Source organism: Oryctolagus cuniculus, chromosome X (genome assembly GCF_964237555.1).
Source record: "Oryctolagus cuniculus chromosome X, mOryCun1.1, whole genome shotgun sequence".
Classification (NCBI taxonomy): domain Eukaryota; kingdom Metazoa; phylum Chordata; class Mammalia; order Lagomorpha; family Leporidae; genus Oryctolagus; species Oryctolagus cuniculus.
Window position 1 is genome coordinate 37,209,063 of NC_091453.1, and position 27,008 is coordinate 37,236,070.

Genomic DNA, 27,008 nt, shown 5'->3' on the forward strand with positions numbered 1-27,008 from the left:
CTCGCTGCACCCCCACCCCCAACACCATGCACGCACGCACGCGTGCGCGCGCACACACACACACACACACACACCCCGCGCCCCGCCCCGGGGAGGACCAGGCTGGCGGCTGGGAGTCTCCCTGCCTGCTCAGCCTCCCTCCTTCCCTCCCTCTCCCTCCCTGCCTCCCTCCCTCCTCCGCCCGCCCCTGAGGCAGGGACCGTGCAAATCGAGGAGAGGGGGGGACGGAGCGGCCGGATGGGGTCCAGCTTAGGACCCCGGACTCCTCACTGATGCCCTGTCGGGGCTGAATGTTCCCAGCATCTTGGGACCTGGATTTCTGTGAGCTGGGGTGGTTCCCAGACCAGGAGGGTCCCTCCGGCAGGCCCGTGGAGACCTCGTTTTCCATCAGGACCCCCCTCGGATGCTCTCAGCCACCCTCCTCAACCCGGATCTAAAACCCGGGACACAGCTATCAGGCCAGCCTCTCTCTCTCCACCCCACCCCCTCTTTCTGGCGTCCATCCCCTCCCCAACACCACCTCTGCTGCTGCCTCTGGCTGTGGACCTGCACCTCTTCCTCGTCCCCGCCAGGTCCCGGGAGCAGGGTGAGCCTGGATGAGAGCCCCCCCCCAACTGGGGCTCTCCCAGGCCATGGCCCGGGTGCTCCCAGGGAGGAGCCCCGGACCCTGAGCATCTGCTAGAGGCTTGGCAGAGGCCCCGCGGGGACCGTGTCTTCTGAGGACAAAAGGCGGCGGCCAGCAGGCAGACGGGGTGGGGGGGTGGGGGGAGGGGGACCGGCAGCCAGGTGGACAGACGGGCAGCAGGGGCCAGCTCTGGGCCCCCTCCCAGCTTGGCAGTGGCATGAAGATGGGGGTGGTAGTGTGTAATGGGGGAAGCACCTACCGGGACCCCCACCTGCCAGCTAGTTGGGCACCCTAAGGCAGTATGCTGCCCACTTGGTATTCCCCAACACCCCCAGCCCTGCCTAGTGCACCCCTCCGGTGCCTGCTTCCCCTGATGCCTGCGATTTAGACCAGCCTGGCTGTATCCACGGCAACAGAAGCGGGAGAGTCACTGGCCTCCAGATCACAGAGGGTCCCACAATGTGGCCTGGGCTGTGATTTATCCATGGTGAGACAGCTTGAGCCCTCTTCCTGGATTCCAAGACAGCCCTGCTGAGAAAAAGCCCAGGTAAGCAGTCAGCATCCGTTCACCAAGGGTGGGGGGCTGGGACTTCCCTTCTGCCTCCCCACACATATTTCAGAGTCTCCATCACTGCCATGCTCTGTTTCTCTCACTCCGTTAGTCAGTCCCTCTCTCTCTCTCTCTCTCTCTCTCTCTTCCATCACAGGGTTACCCAAGCCTGGAGACTCCTCATCTTCCCTCATCTTCCTCAATCCTAAATGTCCCATGAGAAAGGGAACCACCACCTGTTTCCCTGCACAGGGTCTGTTTTTGTCATTATGGTTGCGTTTGGGCACGAGGCTGTGCTAACTGTGGAAGGGAAGCCTGGGAAGCCGGCATTCCCCCTCACAATGCCTGAACCCCAGGCAGGCTCAGCCTCCTGCAGCTGCCTCCTCTCCCTCTCCCTCCTCCTCCACTCTCCTCCCGGTTCCTTGGCCTGCTTGCCAAGTGTGCATGTGTCTGTGTGTGTCTCTCTGTGTGTGAGCACCTGGGTAGCAAGCAGGTGGGTAGACATGACAGAGAAGCTGCTTCCAGTCCAGATCACCCCTTCTTTCCTTCTCTTCTCCTTTTCTGTTCCCCTCCCTGCCTCCCTCCCTTCCTTCGCTCCCTTGTCTCTCCCCACAGGTAGCACAGGCTTTTACTCATTCACTCAGGGAGACATTCCTGTGATGCCCAGCTAGGGGAGAGGAAGCCACTGGAGGGCTAAAGGGAGGTGAGGTGGGGTGGGGAGCACTTCCCGGCCCTGGGCTGCCCGATGGCTCTGTGGAGACAAGGACCAAGCCACACAACAACTCACAGAGGCCAGGCACAGCAGTCTCCCCTCAGTGTGGGCTCCAGCCTCCATCACAAGGCTTTCTCTGTGTTTCACATGTCAGTATTGTGTCTGGGGCCTCCGATCTTATGGCCTTGTGCACAGTGGCCAGAGGTCCCTCTATCAGGAAAGGCAGGAAAACCTAGGACATGGAGAACATGGAGTCTACCAGGGCCGTTTTCCCAACTACTAGCTCTGTAACTTTATAGTAGAGCACGCCACTTATTAAGCCTCAGTTTTCCTACCTGTCAGAGACTGCTAACCCTTCCTTCATGAGTGTGTGAAGGAATTAAATTAGTTTGTGTAAGTAGATGTGGGGTGTGCTTAGAGGTGGCACTGACGCCATCACTATTGTTACTGATTAATATTGTTATTGATTATTTGGGAGACCCTCCTCTCCAGGGTCTCAGCAGGGATCTGTGGAGGGCAGCAGGTGGGCAAATGGGAGAAGAAGTGGAGGGGAGGCAGAAGCAACTCTATGTGGTCACTTCTCATTTGTAGGGAATGATAAGAGGTGCCTGGGGGCAGAGCCTCTCGGCTCTGGCTCTACCTCAATCCCTGCCACCTTTCTTGCTCTTGCCCTTGTTTGTGCACATGCACCCGTGCGCGCGCGTGCACACACACACACACACACACACACACAGGCTTGGGCCCCCTGGAGCCAGCAGAAGCCCAGTTTGCAGCCTGCAGCATTCCTGGCCTGGATGATATATGTGTCTCCCTGTTGAGGGGAGACTTGGCAGGAGTGTGGCTTGTGGTCAGTGGTTGGCAGGGCCTAGAGACAAGGCTGAAGCTTCTGAGCTCACAGGGCTTTGAACGGAGCTGGGGTGTGGCCCATGCAGCTGCCAGACCTATGGGGAACAGGTCCCAGGGATTTGGTCACCTAGAGCCTGGAGTGGGGGAAGAGTGGGGTGTGCTCATTGGTTCGTGGGTGTGGAGATGTGGTGGAACATGGGGTGAGGGGTCAGGGACCAAGGGGAGGTGGGGGAGGGGAGAAACTGAAGCCCAGAAGGCCCCCTCCGTAGGGGCAAGGAGGGCTGGCTGGGCTTTGAGGCATAAAGTCGACTTTTCTGAAGAAGCATTTGGTGTGGAAGGGAGAGGACCCAGTCTGTGGTCCAGAGGCATCTGGGCCTGAGCGTGGGTGTCTGTGTGCAACTGAAACTGTGTGGCTGTGTGTGTGTGTAATTGTTCCTGGACACTGAATATGTTTGTGTGTGAGCAGGCTGTATGATGGTATGAGGGAGTGTGTGAGTGCCTAGGCAGGCTTGTGTGTGTACAGAGGGGTGGGTATGACTTTGCATGTCTGCTGGGTGAGCAAAGGGGTGTATTTGATTTTGGCTTGGGTGTGGGTGTGTTTCTGTAGCCAACAGGCCTGTTGCATGTCTGGTTGTATATGTGTGTGGTATCAATTTGCCTTTGAGTGCACATGTCTAATTCTATGTGTATGAGTATATGGGTTTCCTAGTGCCAATCAGGTGAATACCTAATTGTATTTGATTGTGTATATTCATGTATGCCCACATGTGCACATGACTGTGGGTGCATCTAAATGGTGAGTGTCAGGGCATGTATGTGTGCATGCCCATGCATGTGTGGGATGGTGTGTGTATGTGAACATGCTTCTGTGTAGGTGTGTCTCTCATGTATTTCTGTGAGTGAGCATGGGTGTGGATTCTCCAGCATTTTAAATTATATATGTGCCTGTGTGTGACTGTCTGAGTGTGTATTGTCTGTAGACAAGTCTATGTGTCCACATGGATTCAAGAAACATTAGGGTGGATTGGCACACTAGGATGAGGAAAACTAATTGTGGGGGTAAGGGAGTGTATGAATGAAAAGAGACCTATGAAGATGGGTATGTGTGAACATTTGATCATATGTATGACTGTGGCTGTGGGAAGTGTATGCCTGTATGTGTATGTATACACCTATGCACAGCAAAGGCTGTGTGCATAGGTGAATGGATGCATTTCGTGTGTCTAATTCTGTGTGTACACTGTGATGTGTAAGTGCATGTCTGATTGTGGTATGCATGAGTAGCTACATTTCATAATACTTGGGTGTGCATGTCTCATGTTTTGTTTTAATTTCTGAGTGTGTGTCATGTGAATGTGTGTTTGAATATGCCTGTGTGTGGTCGTGGGTATACATTAGTATACATGAACATCTGTTTAGGTGTGTATCTGAGAGAATATATATGTGTGTGTGTGTGTGTGTATCTGTGTGTTCTTGTACATCTCTCTGTGTGTGACTATGTCTGTGAGTGTGCCTGACCAAATGTACAGGTGTGTGTATGTACCAGTTTGCATAATCCTATTTGCATGCATGTGTTTGTATTTATATATATATTTGCTCTGGAGCATATGTTGTTGAAAAATGTGAATACATTTGTGTCTAACACTCTCAGCCTATTAGTACATTTGGGAATATATATATATATATATATTTGACAATGTCTTTGCATGTGTGTGTCTGTGATGAGGGTGGATCAGTTCTTGTGCAGATGTACGTGTGTGTGAGTATGTGAGTGTTCTCCCATGTATGCACATGTGTAAGCATGCCTTTGTGTCCAAGTTTGTCTGTGGGAATGCAAATGTAAATGATTCTTCTTTTGTTTGCATAGCTTCTTATGTGGGCATGTGAATGTGTGTCAATGTACATAGTGTGTATACCTGGCTGTCATAGTGTGAGTGTGTTTTGTGAGGACATTTGTGTTTTCATGTCTGATTATATGTGAATGGGAAAGAATTAATGTAGCAATGTACATTTGTGTGAATATGCTCATAGGTGTACATGCCCAGTTGTGCAACAAAATTCTATGTGTTAGAGTGTCTGTATATGTATACATCATCTCATTTCAAGCATGTACATAGCTGGGTGTCCATGTGTGAATATACCTGCACAGATGTGTGAGTGCATGTGAATGTATGCATATGGCCATGTCTACATGTATGTGTGTGTACACCTTTGGCAGTTCATCTCTGTCTGTGTTTGTTTATTGTCTCCTTGGGTGTGATATAGAATTTGCCTGTTTGTGGGCATGTGCTTGTCTGACCGTGTTTGAGAGAGAGAGATACTTGGCCTTGGGCCTATGGGCATGGGCCTTCTCGCTGAATGGGTGATAAAGGTGCTTTTAAGTCTGTGTGACTTTATATGTTTGTCTGAATGTCAGTGGTGCCCCACTAGACCATGTCTGTCTGTAACTCTCTACACGCCCTACAGATTGGCAAGCTGTAAATCCTGAGCAGCCTATGCCTCCTGCCCCAGGGTCACTCCTTGTAGGATAATTTGGTTTTAAGATTTATTTATTTATTTTGAAAATCATAGTTACACAGAAAGTGAGAGAGAGAATCTTCCACCTGCTGGTTCACTCTCCAGATGGCTGCCATGGCTAGCGCTGGGCCAGACTGAAGCCAGGAACCAGGGGCTTCTTCCTGCAGGGTTTCCTACATGGGTGGCAGGGACCCAAATACTTGGGCTATCTTCGACTGCTTTTCCCAGGCCATCAGGAAGGATCTGGATCAGAAGTGGAGCAACCAGGAATCAAACCAGGGCCCACATGGGATGCTGGCATCACAGGCGGTGATTTTACCTGCTTTGCCTGCTACCTTTTACCTGCTATGCCACAATGCCAGCTCCCTGTGGTAGGATAATTATCAGGATTCATACCCAGGAACTGGGACCAGTCATGGCTGATGTCTTCATGGGAGGATACATGTGATCTCTTTAGAAAATAATTTCTTTGGGGCCAGTATTGTTGCGTACTCAGTAAAGCCACCACCTTCGATGCCAGCATTCCATATGGGCACTGATTTGAATCCTGGCTCTTCCACTTCCCATCCAGCTCCCTGCTGGGAAAAGCAGCAGAAGATGGCCCAAGTGTTTGGTCCCCTGCCACCCATGTGGGAGACCCGGATGAATCTCCTGGCTTCTGGCTTTGGTCTGGCCCAGTGCTGGCTGTTGTGGCCATCTGGAGAGTAAACCAGTGGATGGAAGATCTCCCTGTACCTCTCCCTCTGTCTCTGGAATTTGGACCTCTAAAATAAATGAATCTTTGAAAAAAGACAGTAAAGGACTCATTTGAATACAAAGACCTTCCTTCCCATGCCTCTACCATCAAAGGCCTAGGACAGAATGGCATTATATAATGTCTAAAGTTGATAAATGATTTTCACAGACAGCACCCAAATTATGCCATCCAGACAGAAACCTAGATGTAAATGTGTACATATCAGTGAAGTTATAGCTTCTGTGTGTGTGTGTGTGTGTGCGCATGCGTGTGTGGTGTGTGTGTGATACATCTGATGAGAGAGAATGTGGGTTGTGGGGACAGAAGAGAGAACATGAGTATTTCTGGGCAGGATTTATGTCTGTGACATTTGGGTGTGTTTCAGAGAGGAGGGGTGAATGTGGGTGTAAGCTGGCCTGTTTGGGTGGAGGGTGGTATGGATGAGAGTTTGGGTGAGGCTATGTGGGAATACATGTGATGATGTGCATATTTGAGGGGTATGTGAATATGAGTGTATCTGGATGATTTGAGAGAGCAGGGATTTTCTGGATGGGGTATGTGTTTGACAGTGTGTCTGTATCTATGTTGTGTAACAGAGAGTGTGGGTGTTTTGGGATAGAGTTTGTATATGAGGGTGTGTGAGCATATTGGGGTGTAGGGATTCAAGTGTAGGTTGATCTGGATGATGTGTAGGTGGGTGAGAGCACAAGTGTGTCTAGGCAATGGAAATGAGTGATGGAGTGTATCCAGACTGTGTGTTAGAGAGAAAACTTGGGCACATTTGGGTGAGGTTGGGGGTGGATATGAGTGTATATGGGGTGTATATGAGTATATGGGGATGTCTGTAGATGGTACATGGGGGTGTATCTGGGTGAGAAGTGTGTGTGTGTGTGTGTGTGTGGTGTGTGAGAGAGAATGGGTGTATCTGCATTGTGTGTGTGGAGTGTGGGAAGATCTGGATAATGGGGAATCTGGAATGTATGTGTATGTGTGAGGGTGGGCACTTCTGAGTGTGGTGGGAATGTGAGTGCATGGATATCTCTGGTAGGAGGAGCGTGTATGCGGATCTGGATGGAGTATGAGAATTTGGGTTTATCCAGCTTGGGGCTCAGTGGGGGTGATACAATGTGAATGGGAGTGTGTGTATCAGGATGACAGTGTATGAGAGATATGCATGTGCATGAGCAAGCATGTGGGTACATTTGGGCTGTGTATAAGACCATGTGTTGGTGTGTTTGGAGTGGAGTGGATTTGTGGGTAGGCATACCTGGATAATGGACAGGTGAGAGCATGAGTGTATTTGGATGGTAGCATGTGTAGTAAAATATAGCTGGATGATGTGTTGTGAGGGCTTCAGTCGTGTATCTGGATGGAGAGCATGGGTGTGTATGTGCTTGGATATGTGTATGTCGATAGATGGGGTATGTGAAATAAATCATTTGAGGGTACGTTTGGGTGGAGTGTGTATGCATCCAGATGGTGTAGAGGGGACGGGAGCATGGATTTGTGGGGGCCGCTATCCCTGGACAACCAGAATGAAAGTTGGGTATATGTGGGCGAGATATATATGTGGTTATGGATGTATGTAGTTGATGTGTGTGGGTTTGAGTGGATCTCAGTAGTCTACATGAGATGAATCTGAATGGTGGTGTGTGTTTGTGGGGGATGGTGTATCTGAGTGGGTCTGTGCTTGTGGTATGCATGTGTGTGTTTGTGTGAGTGTGTGCAGGTGTGCTTGTGAAAAAGAAAGAACATGAGAAACTGGGCGTATATCTGGATAGGGTTTGTATGTGAGTGTGGGTTTTCTGGACTATATGTGGGTGGGTAGCTGTATCATGTATGTGTGTGTATGTGTATGTTTTTGGATTTAGAATTTGTTAGTGTATCTGGGTGGGACATGTGTATGTGTAGTGCCTTTGAAAGGTGTATCATTGGGATGTGTTTTGATACTGTGTGTGTGTGCAAGACAGGTTGTAGGTGTATCTGAATGAGGTCTGAGGACTCTTGAGTTGGGGAGGTATAACTCTGAGTGTCTGTGAGTGTTGTACGTGAGAGTGCAGGTGTACCGAGTTGGGAGTTTGTTTAAGTGTGGCTATATCTGGGTGGAATGCCTGCACATGTAAGTGTATTTGGGGTGCACATATATGAGGATGGGTATATTTAGATGAGATATGTGGGAAACTGTGTGGCACTGGATGAAATCTATGTGTGCAATATATATCCCAGTAGTGTGTGTTAGAAAGAATGTGGGTTTATCTGAATTGCGATCTGTGAAAGTGTGAGCATAATGTATCCAGTTCTCTCTGGATGGTATATAAGAGAGAGCAGGTGTATCTGGGTGGTGTCAGACAGAGTGTGCATAGGCCAATCAGTATACAGGGGGGGTATAAATGTGAGTGAATCTGGGCAGGTGTTCATGTGGGTGTATCTGGATCATGTGTGTGAGTGTTTGGCTGTATGTAGATGGGGAGTGTGTTTGACAATGTGGTATATCTGTATTTGAGTGCAAATTGATCTGGATGGTGTGTAGGTGGTGTTTCTGAATGTTTTGTGAGTTCAGCACTGTGGATATGGCTAGGTAGTGTGTGAATGTGGGCATGTGTATGAATGCATATATTTTATATATTTATTTATATATTATATAATATATAATATAATGTTTATATAATACATAAATATATTTTATACATATATATGATCTCTATCTATCTAAATATTTCCTGGGACACATACAAGTATATCTCTGCTGGAATGGCTGTCAACGTGGACATGTCCTTATCTGTCCGTGTTTGTGACTGTGTGACTGGGTATGTGGGGCCATTTGTGTCTGAGGGTGTCAGTAAATGGCAGCTGGCTTGTGTGTGCATGTGCTTGCATGAGAGTGGAGGTATAGCTGTCTCTGGGCATGATGTGAGAGTAGTTCTCCGTGGGGCAAAATTGGACCTGCACAGTCTCTAGAGGCAACTTTTGAGTTTGAATCTTGGTTTTGGTTATGAACTAGCTGTGGCTTTGGGTAAAGTCCCCTAACTTCAACATGGCCCAGTATCTGATCCCTAAGGTAGGAATAAAAATATTCCCATTTCGTAGGGTGAGGATTGGATGAGTTAATAGATCAAAAGCACTTAGAACAGTGCCTGGCACATAATGAGTCCTAGAACAGTGCCTGGAACATAATGAGTCCTCTGTGCCATAGAATATACTATCTATTATGATAATTATCTGTACCAGTATCTGAGTAACAGTATGTGCCCCGCTGCAAGTGTGAAGGAAGCTTCTATGGGCATATTTGCTCCATTATCCATGTCCACATATCTGTGTAAAAGAATGAGCTTGTTTGTCCTATGTGTACGTGCGTGTGTTTGCATAGGAAATTACAAATTTATATATGTCCCAGTGTGCCTATAAAACCATGGGCGGGTGTGGAGAAAAGGAAGTATTATGTGTCCAGGGAACAGGTTGGGGAGGGTTGGCCCTTCGTGGTATCTTTCCCAGTGCCAACATCAGGATGTATGAGGGCACCCATCTGTATCTGTGGTTGTGTCTGTGTGAGTGCAGGTGCTGCTGCTTGCATTGCTGGTACATCTGCACATGTGAGCATGCTTCTGTGTGCGTGTGTGCATGCGCACATGCCAGTGGGTTTTCATCTGACCACGTAGACATGTTTGTAGTGGTTGCTATGTAAATGTGTGCATGTCAATTTCCATTGTGAGTGTTTGAAAACGCCAGCAGGTTGGCATCCAGGTTTATGTAATATGATGCAGGTATGTGTGCACATAAAGGATTGTGCCTATATGCCGATGCATTAGGATGTTTCTATCTGTGTTGTGTGGGTGTATGTGCAGGTGTGAATGGTGTGTGTCTCTGGGGGTTTATGCCTCTCTGTCTTGGAAAGGCTCGGTGGCTACGTGAGTGTGCATGCCTGAGTCTGCCTGGCTCTGCATGCCTGCTTGTCCTCTGTGTGTGTAGCAGTGAGCCTGAGCCAAGTGCCTTTACACATGAGAATGTCTGTACTGTATGTGTATGTCTGTGTACCAGGGCAGATTCGTGAGACTGACTTTGTATAAGTCAGTGTTGTTGTTGTTGTTTTTTAAGATTTATTTATTTATTTGAAAGGAAGAGCCAGAGGAAGAGAGAGAAGTCTTCCATCCTCTGGTTCACTCCCCAAATGGCCACAATGGTCAGAGCTGACCCGATCTGAAGCCAGAGCCTGGAGTTTCATTTGTGTCTCCCATGCAGGTGCAGGGGCCCAAGGACTTGGGCCATCTTCTACTGCTTTCTCAGGCTATAGCAGAGAGCTGGATTGGAAGTGGAGCAGCCAGGACTCGAACTGGTGCCCATATGGGATGAAGGCACTGCAGGCGGCAGCTTCACCTGCTATGCCACAGCGCTGGCCCCAAGACAGTGGGCTTTTTTTTTTTTTTTTTTTGACAGGCAGAGTTAGACAGTGAGAGAGACAGAGAGAAAGGTCTTCCTTCCGTTGGTTCACCCTCCAAATGGCCGCTACGGCCGGCGTGCTGTGCCAATCCGAAGCCAGGAGCCCAGTGCTTCCTCCTGGTCTCCCATGTGGGTGCAGGGCCCAAGCACTTGGGCCATCCTCCACTGCCTTCCCAAGCCACAGCAGAGAGCTGGACTGGAAGAGGAGCAACCGAGACAGAATCCAGCGCCCCCAACCAGGACTAGAACCCAGGGTGCCAGTGCCGCAGGCGGAGGATTAGCCAAGTGAGCTGTGGCCCTGGCCGACAGTGGGTTTTAGTATCTTAGTGTAGGAGCCAGTGGCATGGGGGCAGAGGATCTATAGGATGTGAGCAGGACTTCACCTATATCTAAATGTCAGTTCTTAGAACTGCATCTGAAAGTGTGTAGGTCCAGGTAGTTTCTTTTGTATGTTTGTGTGTCTGCAAGTGCCTGTGTTAATACTGACTGTGCCTCTGCCTAGGCCTCTATTTCTATAGAAACACAGTGTTAGATCTGTGCACGCATAGGTGTTATATCTTTGAGTGACTTGCTAATGAGTAGGTACCTCCATGCATGCATAACTGTGTACATGCAGATGTGTGTGTGTGAGAGAGTATCTAATTGCAGTTATCAGCTGGTGTAAGTTTGCATGTGAATGCCAGTTTGAATCTCCATGTACACATGTGCACATATCTGTATGTGCCAGTGTTTCTATGCAATGTGACTAGATGTGAATGGGTCAGGGCATTCACAAGTCAGCACATAAAGAAAGTGAAATGATTGAATGCAGTGAACGGAAAAGGAGTTAGCAATACTAGAGTTTGGTGAAAAAGAATTTTTTTTTGCATTTTCTTGATACTATACAATTATGAGAAGAAAAGCAAAAGTGCACAGTTTTAAGGGGTTTACTCAATATTGAATCAGTATACAACTTTCGAATGCAATCTTTGCAGGATTTTTTTCATGACACATTTGGGCTCACTTCTAGCAATGCAATGTTTTTATTCCCTGATGTGAATTTGTAATGGCCAACATTTGTACTCACTTCTGAGACTTGGTCATGACTGCCCTGATTTATTTTTTGGTCATTTGATTCACTTGCAGCCATTTTCAACTTGATTTGGTAAATGCATTGGTCCTGGGGTGTTGGTCTTACATCAAGTTATTGTGTTCCTTGGTGAAAACCTCTATAAAAAAAAATGAAGCAAGTAACAGCTAGTAGTTTGGCATATATATATATATATATATATATAAAATTTATTTAAAAGGCAGAGTTACACAGAGACAGGAAGAGACACAGAGAAAGAGAGAGATCTTCCATCCTGTGGTTTGCTCCCCAAATGCCCACAACTGCCTGGGCTGGGCCAAGCTGGGCATCCCATATGGGTGCCAGTTCTAGTCCTGGCTGCTCTTCTTCCTATCCAGCTCTCTGCTATGGCCTGGGAGAGCAGTAGACGATGGCCCTAGTCCTTGGGCCTCTGCACCCGCGTGGGAGACCCGGAAGAAGCTCCTGGCTCCTGGCTCCTGGATTGGCGCAACTCCGGCCATTGCAGCCATCTGGGGAGTGAACCAGTGGATGGAAGACCTCTCTCTCTGTCTCTACTTCTCTCTGTAACTCTGTCTTTCAAATAAATAAGTAAATAATAAATATTTACATAAAAAAACCAATAGCAGCTCTGGGGCCATCAGATGCCATTTGGGTTTCTCTGAAGCATCAGGTAGTTTCTAGCGTTGGCTGGTGCTTTCACACCACACCAGCTTCTCCTAAGAAACAGAACAGCTGCTTGTTCTTGCCTCTCTTTTCCACCCCTCTTTCATAATTTCCTTGTTCTTGCCATGGCAAAGTAGAGACCCAGATTCTCTGCTTGAAAAAACTGCATTGTCTCTTCCATCTTTTGGTGGTCAGCACCAACAAGACACTGCACAAGGAGGTGGCAGTAAATTCTCAAACTATATATCGTTTTCACTGATTTAAACTTTCTCACTAGTAATGACAATTTGCATAATTTGTAGTCTTTTAATTTTGTGCTTCAAAAGGAAGATTCTTCTTTAAACTGAATATTTCTTTTCTTTCAATCAAATGTGATATTGGAATTTCTTGCCACAAGTAGTCATTTTAAGTATCTCAAAATAATGATGGCACTTTCCTCCTAAATACAGATGATGCTCTACCCATCCTGATGAGTTTTCTTTAGTATCCAAATTGCAAAACCAAATAAATATCACCTGGGAAACCATATTATTCTCCCTTCTCCTAAGTTAAAGTTTTGCTTTTTTAAAAAAAATTTTTAAAGATTTATTTATTTATTTGAAAGTCAGAGTTACACAGAGATAGAAGGAGAGGCAGAGGTGCATGAGGGGGTCTACCATCCGCTGGTTCACTCCCCAGTTGGCCGCAACAGCTGGAGCTGTGCTGATCCAAAGCCAGGAGCCAGGAGCTTCTTCCCGGTCTCCCAGGCGGGAGCGGGGGCCCAAGGACTTGGGCCATCTTCTACTCTTTTCCCAAGCCATAGCAGAGAGCTGAATCAGAAGTAGAGACTCTGGGACTGGCATCCACATGGGATGCCGGCAGTGCAGGCTGTGGCTTTACCTGCTACACCATAGCGCTGACCCCCAGATCTCGATTTCTTAATTTGTACTTCCAGACACTTTGAAAAATCCAAGTCCAAATCTTTCTATTGAAGGAGTCAGCAGACTTCTGTGACTTCTGAAACTGATTATTCTCTACATTCTTTTTTTAAAAAAATATTTATTCATTTGAAAGGCAGAGCTACAGATATGCAGGGAGAGAGAGAAAGAGAGAGAGAGAAAGGTCTTCCATCCGCTGGTTCACTCCCCAGATGGCAGCAACCTCCAGAGCTGCACTGATCCAATAACAAGGAGCTAGGAGCTTCCTCCAGGTCTCCCACTCGGGCACAGGGGCCCAAGGACTTGGGCTATCGTCTACTACTTTCCCAGCCCATAGCAGAAAGCCGGATCGGAAGTGGAGCAGCCAGGACTCAAACTGGTGTCCACATGGGATGCCAGCACTGCAAGCAGCAGCCCCACCTACCACGCCACAGTGCTGGCCCCTCTCTGCATTCTTAAGAAATCAATACTTTGGAGGCCAAGACCATTGTTGTGGAGTAGCAAGTAAAGCCACTGCCTGCTGCCCTGGCATCTCATATGGGCATTGGTTCAAGTTTCTGTTGCTCCACTTCCAATCCAGCTCCCTGCTATTGTGCCTGGGAAAGCAGTGGAAGATGGCCCAAGTGTTTGGGCCCCTCACTCACGTGGGAGACCCGAATGAAGCTCCTGGCCTCTGCCTGGCTCTGCCCTGGCCGTTGCAGCCATTTGGGGAGTGAACCAGTGGTTGGAAGATACCTCTTTCTTTCCTCCTCTCTCTGTCACTCTGCTTTTCAAATAAATAAAATAAATCTCTCTTTAAAAAAAAAAAAAAGAAGCAGTACGCAGTACTCTGAAACAAAGCCGCAAAGATCTAAACTTCCGTTTACTGAGTCAATAAAATTAAACTTTTATAAGGTGTCATTTAATGATTGACAGATAGTTTTATCTGAAAACAAGAGAATAATTAGGAAATCCCAAGAAGAATCAGATTTGGCTAATTTTTAGTGTCAAATGCCAGAAAAACAAATTGAGAAATAAGCTAAAAAATCATAAAATGGTAGTGATGTAATGTTCTAAAAAGAGTCCTTGTCTTTTGGAAGCAGAGACTAAAATACTTATAGATGAAATGGCATAGCAGGTATGCTTGAGCATACAGCAAAGTGAGAGGACTGCGCAGGGTTACAGGCAAAACGAGTGGCTCTGAGTAGGTAATTAGTGATTCTGAATAATGCCCACACTGAGGTACATACAGTACATTTTTATGTTTTTATGTAAAGAAGCAACAATCAAGGAAGTTAACAAAGTAATACAGCTCTCCTTAGAAACACTTAATACTATACAATATGAGTTGAGCATCCCTAATCCAAAAATTCTAAATTTGCAATGCTCCAGGGTCTGAAACTTTTGGAGCACTGGGATGAAAACTCAAAGGAAAAATTCCACATCTTATCTCATGTGATATATGGATCACAGTCAAAACGCAGGTGCAATCTTAATACTGTGAAGAATTTCCTTCACGCTGTGTGTACAAGATATATATATATATATATGAAACATAAATGAATTTTGTGTTTGGTCTGGTTTCCATCCCCAAGATATCTCATTATCTGTATGCCAATATTCCAAGCATTTCAGATACAGGATACTCAACCTGTAGTCCATAATAGCAACAATAATACAACCCTTCTATTTTTGTAGGGAAAAAGAATTGCAGAAAAATAAGAAAAATATCCCATTAAAATAGAAACATGGGGGGCCACTGGTGTTGTGGCTCAGTGGGTTGGGCTGCCACCTCCAACGCTGGCAACGTATATGAGTGCCAGTTCAAGTCCCAGCTGCTCCACTTCCAATCCAGCTTCCTGGGAAGATAGCAGAGGATAGCCCAAGTGCTTGGATCCCTGCCACCCATGTGGGAGACCCAGATGGAGTTTCTGGCTCATGGCTTTGGCCTCGCCCAGCCCTGGCTGTTGTGGCCATTTGGGAAGTGAACCAGTGGATGGGAGATGTCTGTATCACTCTCTGTTTCCCTCTCTCTCAGTAACTTTTTCAAACAAATAAAAATATATCTTTTTAAAAAAATAAAAGAGGAGCATTGTACACATAGATACAAGCCAAACCAAAACCCTCAGTGATGATTAACAGGAAGCAATGAAAACATTTGCAAGGTGTGGCTCCCTGGAGCCCTTCTTCTGCCCCCGTGCTGTGCCAGGTATCCACCAACTGGGCATCCCTACTATGTTTCCAGTTATGCTGCAGGAGTTATCTGGTGTGTGCAGAGAGAGCAAGTTTGTCTTTAGGAGTGTATCTGTTGCAGGTGTGACCAATTTTGTATGCACAGGTTCCCCCACTTGTAGGAGTCTGCATCTGAGAGTGTATCCATATATACAGGATTATTAAAAACTTTATTTTGTTTATTTGAAAGGCAGAAAGAGAGACAGAGATCGTCCATGTGCTGGTTCACTCTGCAAATGCCTGCAACTTGGGACTGGGCCAGACTGAAGCCAGAAGCCCAGAACTCAGCTCCCCCATGTAGGTGTTGGGATCCAAGGGTGCACATTAGCAGAAAGCTGGAATTGGAAGCAGACCCAGGACTCAAAGCCAGGCACTGTCACATGGGCTGCAGGTGTCCCAAGTGGTGTCTTAACTACTGTACCAAACTCTCACCCTACTGTGGTGATTTTTATCTGTGTTAGTACTTGCATATTACTAAAAGTGTGTGTGTATGTGTGTGTGTGTGTGTGTGCTGGAGCTGTGATTGAGTGACCACATCTGTAAATGGCTGTGTGGGTACATATGACAGGATGTACATGTCTGTGTTGGCGAGTGCACCTAATCTACGTGAGAGGGTTTCTCTGTTAGAGTACATGTGTATGTATGTGTGTGTGTGTGTGTTGATATGAACAGTTTTTTTACCTGCCTATTTTTTCTCTGTGCAAATAAACTGCAGGTATCCTAGGGGAATTCTGTCTATATATACATACATATACATACACTCATGGATGTGTGTGAACATGCTGGCCTGTATAAGTGACTTTGAATCTAAGCGTTGATGTTTGTAACAGTGCTGGTAGATGTGATGATAGAGATAAGCCACTGTATATATCGGTATTGTGAGAGTTTGAATACGCGAAAGGATTTGAATAATCAGGTATATCGGGACAGCGGGCATATACAAGTGTGTGTCTGTGTGTGAGGGACAGTGTATGTGAGTAAATCTGCTTGTGTGTTTCTGTCAGTGTTTTTTTTTTTTTTTTTTTTTTTGACAGGCAGAGTGGACAGTGAGAGAGAGAGACAGAGAGAGAAAGGTCTTCCTTTTGCCGTTGGTTCACCCTCCAATGGCCGCCGCTGCAGCCGGCGCACCGCGCTGATCCGATGGCAGGAGCCAGGATCCAGGTGCTTTTCCTGGTCTCCCATGGGGTGCAGGGCCCAAGCACCTGGGCCATCCTCCACTGCACTCCCTGGCCATAGCAGAGAGCTGGCCTGGAAGAGGGGCAACCGGGACAGAATCCGGCGCCCCAACCGGGACTAGAACCTGGTGTGCCGGCGCCGCAAGGTGGAGGATTAGCCTATTGAGCCACGGCGCCGGCTTCTGTCAGTGTTTTGGAGAATTCATCCGCTTGTGTGTGTAGGATAAAGGAGTGTGGTTTTGTGCACCATTGCAAGTGTTTGCATGTGTCTGTGTGTATGAACAATTCTGTGCTTTCGCACGCTCAACTCCCTCTTTCATGTAACAGATACAGGTGTCCATGCACATCTTCATATACTTTACATTATCTCCAGATGGCATATAATACCTAATAAAATGTAAATGTAAATAGTTGCTATAGTGTATTGCTTCCAGAATAATGACAAGTCAAAAGTCTAAGCATGTTCATCCAGACACAATTTTTTTTGCTTTCAAATATTTTCAGTGTGCAGTTGGTTGAATTCACAGGTAAAGAGGGCCAGTTGAATTTCATAACAGCCTTTTGCTTTCTGGAATTGAAGTTTTAGCTAATGTAATCTCTCTCACACTAACCCAAAATAAAGAAAAACCACATAGTATTTTATATAATATCCACATTGTATTTATAATAGTACAAAAGATAAATAAAAGGAAAGTGATTTGTAAGAAAATAATTCATTTCAATATGTAAGTACTTGGGTGTGACATTGCCCAGGAAAAAGCAGGAAGTTACTAGAGGCTTGTAATGTGTTATAATGAGTGAATATCAATTTAGGAGAAGGAGGAAAGTCAGACGCACAACGTGCAGGAAAATGATAAGCAAGTCCTTGGGGCGAGATTTTCTGAAATAGTGCATGACTCCAAGGAAAGAGTAATGGTCCCCTCTTGTCTGACAGCCACATTCCAAGTCCAAAGACCTAGGGGATGCGGACCGTGTGCTGGCTGTGTGGGACTGCTACACCTATCACTGGATAGCGAGCACCCTCACCCTGGACCCCTAGCTGTTAGAAAGACAGGGTACTCCTCAGCCATGCCGCAGCCAAAAAAAAAAAAAAAAAAAAAAAAAGCTCCAACCAATTTCCCAAATGTCCCCTAGGGGGCAGTAGTACCTTGGTTGATGACACAGCTCTGGCACTTAACGACTGGGTACACTGTGTACCTGTGCGGAGGCAGGGTACACTGTGTATCCGTGTGTAGGCAGACTCCAAGACATACCTCAGCCTGTGAGTGTGTGCGTGCGCACAAGGGTGGCTGGGCCCCAGTAGGCATGCATGTGTTCTGCATGTGCACACACAGCCTCTGCTGGACCCACTCAGCGCTGCCAGTCCACGCTCAGGACAGCCCTCTTTTTAATTATACCACCTCCCCAGCTGGCCCTGCAATGCCATGGTTCTATTTACTGTGACTGCTTTTGTTGTTGGTTGGTTGCTTGGTTTAGATTTAGCCTTTGTTTTCACTGAGACCCTGAGCTACACATTGTTCACCTTCTTGGTCTTAGATGTCTCTCTGTGTGTCCTTCCCTGTCTCCAACTTTATTTTGGTTTCTCTCCAGCTCCCCTCTCTTTCTCTGGCTCCCCTCTCGCGTCTCTATCTTCTGTATCTTTTTCCTCCCTGGCATTATGCCTGCCTTCTCCCTCTCTTTTCTTCCTCTTTCTGTCTGTCTCTGTGTCTCTCTCTCTTCTTTGTCATGCTGTTTCTCTATGTATCATTCTCTTTCTCTCCCTTTCTGTCTTTATTTCTTTTTTTAAAATATTTATTTTATTTATTTGAAAGACAGAGTTACAGAGAGAAGTAGAGACAGAAAGAGAGGTCTTCCATCTGCTGGTCCACTCACCAGATGGCCGCAATGGCCGGAGCTGCAACAATCCGAAGCCAGGAGCCAGGAGCCTCCTCCGGGTCTCCCACAAGGGTGCAGAGGCCCAAGGACTTGGGCCATCTCCCACTGCTTTCCCAGGCCATAGCAGAGAGCTGAATCAGAAGAGAAGCGGCCGGCGCTGCGGCTCAATAGGCTAATCCTCCGCCTGCGGCCCCAGCACCCCGGGTTCTAGTCCCAGTCGGGGCGCCAGATTCTGTCCCGGTTGCCCCTCTTCCAGGCCAGCCCTCTGCTGTGGCCTGGGAGTGCAGTGGAGGCTGGCCCAAGTGCTTGGGCCCTGCACCCCCGTGGGAGACCAGGATAAGCACCTGGCTCCTGCCTTCAGATCAGCATGGTGCACCGGCCGCAGCGGCCATTGGAGGGTGAACCAAAGCAAAGGAACACCTTTCTCCCTCTCTCTCTCTCTCTCTCACTGTCCACTCTGCCTGTCAAAAAAAAAAAAAAAAAAAAAAAGAGGAGCAGCCGGGACTAGAACCAGTGCCCACATGATATGCCAGCGCTTCAGGCCAGGGCCCTAACCCGCTGCGCCACAGCACCAGCCCCCTGTCTTTATTTCTATTTATTCCTCTGTGTGTGAGGCCTCCCTCCCTCCCTCTCCCTCCTATGTCTCCATCTGTCTTTCTCTTTTTAAAAAAGATTTATTTATTTGCTTAAATCAGAGTTACACAGAGAGAGGAGAGACAGAGAGAGAGAGGTCTTCCATCTGCTGGTTCATTCCCCAGTTGGCCGCAACATCTGGAGCTGTGCCAATCCGAAGCCAGGAGCCAGGAGCCTCCTCTGGGTCTCCCATGCAGGTTCAGGGGCCCAAGGACTTGGGCCATCTTCTACTGCTTTCCCAGGCCACAGTAGAGAGCTGGATCAGAAGTGGAGCAGCCAGGACTGGAACCGGCGCCCATATGGGATACCGGCACTGCAGGCAGCGGCTTTACCGCTATGTCACCATGCTGGCCCCTCCATCTGTCTGTTACAACACCCCTCTCTCCTTTTCCATCACTCTGTCTGACTCTGTTACATTCAGTTTCTCATCTATCTCTACTCCTTTCTCCCTGCCTCTTCTCAGGGCTAAAGAGTGAGCGAGTGAGTGTGTGTGTGTGTGTGTGTGTGTGTGAATGCACGGGTGTGCACACAGTCAGACATTTCCATACACCCAGCCAAGGACTGCTCCACAATTCTGAAGGGGCTGTTGGGCCTAGAAGGGCTGAAAGGGGGCCCACCAACCCCACTTATTCCAACCAGCCCCTCCCTGGCCCCCTCTCGTGCCCTGCTGGCACCAAGACTTCACCACCAAAAAAAGCCTGGCTGGGGAACAGCATGGAGGGGAGACTTTCCCTGGGAGGACGGAGATGGGAGGATACCTGCTCAAGCTCCACCTCCCCGGGTCCCAGCCTCTCCTTAGCCCCAACAGTAATCCCGAGTTCCTCCAGCGTTACCTGCGTTGCCTGGCTGACTTCATTCTGGGATCGTCCGTGTTATAATCACATCCCTCCACTTCCTTCCTGTACACACTGGGTGGGAGCTTTGCTATGTGGCCCCTACTGCCAGATGCACTCCCCGGGCCCCTCCTTCAGCAGTCCTACCCGGAGGCCTCCAGGGGGCCCTCTCAACCTGCCAGCCTATTTCGTCCCTTCACCATCAACTGATGGGCCATATTTTCACTGCGTGCCTGCCGTGGCCATGCAGAGTCCCTCTCGAGGAGACTGAGTCTATAATCCCTGCCCTCAAGGAGCTTTCATTCTATGAGGATGAAACAGGCAACAAAGGAAATTTAAAAGAAAATCATATAGTGTGCTAGAAAAGAGAAATTCTAGGAAGAAAACTACAAGAGGAAAATGGATGTGGGGGTGCTATCACACCTCACCTGGATTATGCAGGAGCCTCCTGAGAGGTCTCCTTTGCCCCACCTACCTGCTTTCACAGCCCCACGTTGTGTCACATCTTGCCTCTGTGCAAAACCCTCCCAAGACTCCCATCTCATTCGGAGTCCAAGTCCAAGTCCTCACAGGCCCATGATCTGACCTCTCCTCCCACCACTTTCCCTTTGCTTGCTCTATTCTACCCGCCATCTGGTCCCTGCCAGTACTCAAGGAGCATCTTGTTCTTCCTTACGCATGCCATATGGCTCCCCTGCCTGGACTGATCTTCCCACAGTCACCCTTGTGGCTCACTCTTTCACCTCCTTCAGCTGTGTACTTACACGATTCTTCCGGGAAGCCTTCCTGGTCTACCTCATCGACCACCGCAATGCCTCCCCTCATCTCTAGCACTTCCTGCTCCCTTCCCTTCGTTATGTTTCTTCCCAGGAACTTGTCTTCAGACAAGTTATATACTCCTCTGATGGTCCTGGGTTATCTAGACTGTCAGCCCCATGGGGACAGAGGTCCTTGTCCGGCTGGCTCACAGCTGTACCCTCAGTGCCTAACACCCACTAGATGCTTAGTAAATGCTTTCTTTTTATTTATTTGTTTATTTTTTTACAGGCAGAGTGGATAGTGAGAGAGAGAGACAGAGAGAAAGGTCTTCCTTTTGCTGTTGGTTCACCCTCCATTGGCCGCCACGGCTGGCACACCGCGCTGATCCAAAGGCAGGAGCCAGGAGCCAGGTGCTTCTCCTGGTCTCCCATGGGGTGCAGGGCCCAAGCACTTGGGCCATCCTCCACTGCACTCCCTGGCCACAGCAGAGAGCTGGCCTGGAAGAGGGAAAGAATCCGGCACTCCGAACGGGACTAGAACCCCGTGTGCCGGCGCCGCTAGGTGGAGGATTAACCTATTGAGCCGCGGCGCCGGCCAGTAAATGCTTTCTTCAGTGAGTGTGGAATAGACTCAAGCCTGCCTCCAGCTCTACAATCACACACACATCCCATTTCACTTAAAATAAAGACCCAAGGCCAGCGCTGTGGCAAAGTAGGTTAATCCTCCGCCTGCAGCACCAGTAACCCCTGTGGGCAGCGGTTCTAGTCCCGGCTGCTCCTCTTCTGATCCAGCTGTCGGGTGTGGCCTGGGAAAGAAGTAGAGGATGGCCCAAGCACTTGCATGGGAAACCCGGAGGAAGCTCCAGATTCCTGGCTTCAGATCGACTCAGGTCCAGCTGTTGCTGCCAATTGGGGAGTGACCAGCAAATGGAAGACCTTTCTCTCTCCCTCTCACCGTCTGTAACTCTACCTCTCAAACAAATAAATAAAATCTTTAAAAAAATAAATGCAGACCCAAGCCCCCACCTAAAATGAATGCCTCAGCCCTACATGATCTGGCCCCAGACCCCTCTGTGACCTGCCTCCCTCACTCCATCCCAGCCACACTAGTCTTTTTGCTGTTTCTTGAGCACATTCCTGGTAAGCAGTAAATAAATCTGTTTAATGAGTGGCTACCGGCCATTTCTTTCAAAAGACAAAAAAAGACCATGAACTAGAATAGTATTAACCATTATAAACTAGTAGTAAGAACACATTTAATGCATTATATACTGGATCAGTACTGTGTGGTGAAGCCTTTGGTTGAGCCAGGCCTGTGTGTGTACTGGGTTGTGCTGTAAAACGCATGTTTGATTGAGGGCAGCGGTCAAAAATGTTTCAGCACAGCCTTAGGGCTTTGTGAAGTGGGATAAGAGCCACACAGCAACATCCCCATATCACAGACACAGTCACGGGGGATGGAGGTAACCAATGACACCCAGAAAGATTGGGCAGCCTCACTCAGCAAAGCGGGGGGAGCCGCAGGAGTGAGCCCGAGGCAGGGAGGACTTGTAAGACCCGCTAAGCCTGACTTTTCTGTTTCTTCCTCAGCTTCCCTTTCCATCAGGTTCTCACTGTCTCTCTCCTGTCTTGTCCTCTTGCCCCACCTCACCCCAACCTTCTGTGCACTAGTCCTCCTCTCAGACACATACTAACCAAATCTCTCTCTCTCTCTCTCAACTTTCTCATTCCCCCCGTTTCTATATACATTCCTCTCCATTTATATCTCCCTGCCATTTTCCTCTTTGTTCCATCTCCCATTCTCTCCCACTCCATCTCTGGGTATCTGTATATATTTTTCTCTCTTTGTGTCTCCACCATTGCTCCATTCACAGGTACAGCCCACAGGACAACTGATGGAGTCCCACAGGGCCCATCGGGTACCAGCCCGGCTGAACCCATAGGGTTGAGAGCGGCCCTTGCCCCCTCAGTATGGCCAACACCACCGGAGAGCCGGAGGAGGTGAGCGGCGCCCTGTCCCCGCCGTCAGCGTCGGCTTATGTGAAGCTGGTGCTATTGGGACTGATCATGTGCGTGAGCCTGGCGGGCAATGCCATCTTGTCCCTGCTGGTGCTCAAGGAGCGTGCCCTGCACAAGGCTCCTTACTACTTTCTGCTGGACCTGTGCCTGGCCGATGGCATACGCTCTGCCGTCTGCTTCCCCTTTGTGCTGGCTTCTGTGCGCCACGGCTCCTCATGGACCTTCAGTGCACTCAGCTGCAAGATTGTGGCCTTCATGGCCGTGCTCTTTTGCTTCCATGCGGCCTTCATGCTGTTCTGCATCAGTGTCACCCGCTACATGGCCATTGCCCACCACCGCTTCTACGCCAAGCGCATGACACTCTGGACATGTGCAGCTGTCATCTGCATGGCCTGGACCCTGTCTGTGGCCATGGCCTTCCCACCCGTCTTCGACGTGGGCACCTACAAGTTTATCCGGGAGGAGGACCAGTGCATCTTTGAGCATCGCTACTTCAAGGCCAATGACACACTCGGCTTCATGCTTATGTTGGCTGTGCTCATGGCAGCCACACATGCTGTCTATGGCAAGCTTCTCCTCTTCGAGTATCGTCACCGCAAGATGAAGCCAGTGCAGATGGTGCCAGCCATCAGCCAGAACTGGACTTTCCATGGCCCTGGGGCCACCGGCCAGGCTGCTGCCAACTGGATCGCCGGCTTTGGCCGTGGGCCTATGCCACCAACCCTGCTGGGTATCCGGCAGAATGGGCACGCAGCCAGCCGGCGGCTGCTGGGCATGGACGAGGTCAAGGGTGAAAAGCAGCTGGGCCGCATGTTCTACGCGATCACACTGCTCTTCTTGCTCCTCTGGTCACCCTACATTGTGGCCTGCTACTGGCGAGTGTTTGTGAAAGCCTGCGCCGTGCCCCATCGCTACCTGGCCACCGCTGTTTGGATGAGCTTCGCCCAGGCTGCCGTCAACCCGATCGTCTGCTTCCTGCTCAACAAGGACCTCAAGAAGTGCCTGAGGACTCACGCCCCCTGCTGGGGCACAGGAGGTGCCCCGGCTCCCAGAGAACCCTACTGTGTCATGTGAAGCAGGCTGGTAGGCAGACAGGCAGGGAAAAGGTCATGGTCACCATGATGGGGCCAAATGAAAGGGACAGATGGGGCCCCTTATGGGAGCCTTCCTTTCTGAGCTCCAGCCCCAGTCCCTCGAACCACCCGGAATCCAGGCACCTTTGCCAACACCTCCCCAGGGTGGGGGACTGGGAAAGAGACATTCCTAGTTTTGTGGGGCCTGTCTCCACCACCTCCTTCTCCACTTCTACAATCTCATTCTATCTCTCTCTCTATCTCTCTCTCTCTCTCAAGTGACAATTCAGAAAAAGAAAACAAAACTGAAAATGCAGGTTTTTATACTAACAGCAGAGGAGACAGGCTTTCTTGCTTTAAGTGTCTCTCCTTCTGACGTTGTCCAGAAGGGGCAAATTTGTCCTGTAAAATAGATTTCCAGAGCTCTATTGCCTCCCCCCGCCCCCTGCTCCCATGCACCCTTCCCTCCCAAGTCCTTTAGCAAGGCCTGGATGTTGAGGGAGAAACTGATCCAAGGCTGCTGATAAGAGGGACCTAAGGGGGTGCTGGGTCCCCAGGGAGCAGGGATGTTTAATTGCTATGTTGTGTGCAATGTTGTTTTTGGCTAACCCTGGTACCAAGCCCCGTCTCCTCTCCCTCCCACATCCCGTGTCCAGACCTCCAAAGTGTTTCTTCGACATCTACTTAAGAAGCCAAGAGGGCAGGGAGAAGGGCCCCAGCATGGGCCCAGGCTAGGTGAAGAGCAGGCTGTGAGCTGAACTCCTCAAGCTGAAGAGACCCAAGTTTGTCTGCATTCTCTAGCACTGGATCCCTGACCCTCCAACTCTTCTTCCTAAGGTTGAAAAATCCACGACAGCCCCACAGGGGCTGATGTGGGGGCCATGCAGGCAGGAGCAGCTCTCCAGAGAAGTGTAGGAATGGGAGCTGAACTCCCCAGAGGAGCTAGACCCTAGTGCCTGGAGTCAGAGTTGAATGCAACCCCAGATTGCTTCCCGGGTTCATACTACTCTTCGGAAGATGGAAATCGGGGGGGGGGGGTGTCCTTGGAAACCGATAGTGGTACAGACTCCAAGGTGTTTGAGACTTGAATCCATTCCTGTTTGACTTCTTTTTGTTCCCCTCTAGCCTCAGGGGCCTCAAGCCCCTTCCTCCTCCTTGGTAGTCCCTGGCCTTCTGGGCCCTCAGCCCCACACATCCTTCCTCCTAACAGTCCTTTCTCCCTTGCTCCCTTTGCTCTTGCCTACACCCCAAATGGAGTAGACTGCAGCCAGATTCCCCGGAGGGGGGAGGCACAAGACTCCCTCCCAGGGGCAAGGTTGACTTTGGGCTTACTGCAAGGCCAGTTCTGTGGACTGGTGGGCCAAGCCGCCACTCTTTTGCCTGGGCTTGCCCAGACTCTGTGCCCCCTCTCATTTCCTGAGGGAGATGGGTGAGGATGTGTATTTATCCACCCCTCTCTTTTTCCTTCCTATTGAAGTCCCTGTTCTGAGCTCCCTCCCTACCCCAAGACAGCCCCCAGAAGTGGGGAAGCCTTGACCTAAAAGGAATGAGGAGGGCCCTCTAGGCAGGAGAGACATTAATGAGCCTGTCTGTGGAGTGGCCCTGGAAAGGCAGGCCAGAGTGGCTGGGAGGCCAGGAGTGGGGGTACCTGTTCTCTCAGTGATAGTGATGGGGGTGCCTTTCCAAGGGGGTGGGGTGGGAAGACCAAGGGGGTGGGGGGTAGATAGGGTACACTCGGGAGGGTTTTCCTCCATTTCTTTTTTCTAACTGCCTGGATTCACCATTGGATTTTGTAAATGGAAAAACTGAAATGAACAATGCTATATTGGATGTTTTCTCTTTCTGACTGTGTATTGTGTGTCTGTGTATCTGTGTGTGTGTCTGCGTCCGTGTGTTGTGTGTCCTGTCTGCGTGATCACATGTGGGAAGATGTGATTGAGTGAGATAGTGTGTGTCTGTGTGACTTTGTGTGGAGAAGCACCCCTGAGGAAATCTTGCTTGGTACACACATGTGAGCAAATGCCCATATGTGGAGACATATACAGCATACACACACGTACACACACACATACACTCTTAGTTGAGAGGAGACACACTAGAGTATTTGCCTGCAGCAGGAAACAGTGGTCTGGAAATGGAACTTGGAAACTGTACATATGTATGTTAACAAGAGGGTACACTCCCATCCCATAAGATTGTCCACCACTGGCCCCCAGACTCCGAGCAGGGAGGGGAGCAGGGCACTTGAGAACCTCACCTCTTCCCGAAGCCTGGAGCCCCAGGTATCACTCCCAGCCCTGTCTTAGTCTCCTCCCCAAACTCAAACGAGTTGTTCCTGAAATTGGACCACCATGGAGAATGCAGACTGAGAATTGGGAATCTAACTTGAGAGGAGCTCAAAGGTTTAGGAAACACCCCCCCCCCCATACACACACACGCACACACACACAAAGTAGTGGCTTCTGGAGGAACTGCTCAGACTGGGATGGGAGCCCTTCCTAAGGGGATACTTTGGTCAGCTTTGATTCAATTCAGAGGGAGGGATGTCACGGGGAGGGGGAGGATCCAAGCCTGGGAGTCTACCCAGCCGGGCTGCTCCCTGGGCACTCAATTAATTTACTATCTATTTATTTGCTTATTCCCTCAGGTGCACAGAATTGAGTTGACCATACTCCTCAGTTCTTGGCACAGTATATCATCACTGGTTCATGCAAGGTCCTTTTATTCTTGATTTTATTTTTTGTCCCCTTTCATCGCCCATCCCGGATCCCATTCTCCCCCCACCAACATAGGCACTCACTCTCGTGTATTTAATGTATGTCCTTCCAATCCACCATTCATGTGTTTATTTACATATGTATATCTGTGAAAAGTATATGGTATTGTTGTGTGTTTTAATTTACATAAACAGTATTGTACTATAAATCTTGTTCTGTTTCTTTTTTCACTCAACATTCTGTTTTTGCGAGATCCAGCCATGTTGCCGTATACAGACCTAATTCATTCTAGTGGTCCATCTGAAACATGTATCACATTTTTCTTATCCATTCCCCTGGTGATGGATCCCTCGGTTGCTGCCAAGTCTCTGCTACCACAAGGCTGCAATGGGCAGTTACCTACGCCTCTCTTTAGGGACACCTAGATGAGAGAAAAAACTGAAGCTCATAGAGGGGCAGTGATGTTCAGAGTTTCAATGTGAAGGATACAGCCATGGTGTGAATCCCAGAACCAAAACCAGAATTCCAGCACCATGCCTCTCAAAAGACCATCCATCTCTGATCGAAAAAAAAAATATATATATATATATATGATTAAAAGCAACATATATTGGGGAAAGGAAGAAGAACGGATGGAAGAGAAAT

At 48.8% G+C, this 27,008-nt stretch overlaps 1 protein-coding gene across 1 annotated transcript; it reads left to right on the forward strand.

Moving 5' to 3' along the window:
* The first annotated feature begins 476 nt into the window (after window positions 1-476).
* Window positions 477-26,571, forward strand: GPR173 (G protein-coupled receptor 173). Its single transcript, XM_008272645.4, has 2 exons — window positions 477-1,172; window positions 22,429-26,571. Exon 2 carries the CDS (start codon window positions 22,526-22,528, stop codon window positions 23,645-23,647), a length of 1,122 nt encoding a protein of 373 aa, XP_008270867.1. The 5' UTR covers window positions 477-1,172; window positions 22,429-22,525; the 3' UTR covers window positions 23,648-26,571.
* The last annotated feature ends 437 nt before the right edge of the window (window positions 26,572-27,008 follow it).

What these genes read in the sequence shown, in the direction of transcription:
- GPR173 (XM_008272645.4), top strand. Translation starts at nt 22,526, where the DNA reads ATGGCCAACACCACCGGAGAGCCGGAGGAGGTGAGCGGCGCCCTGTCC.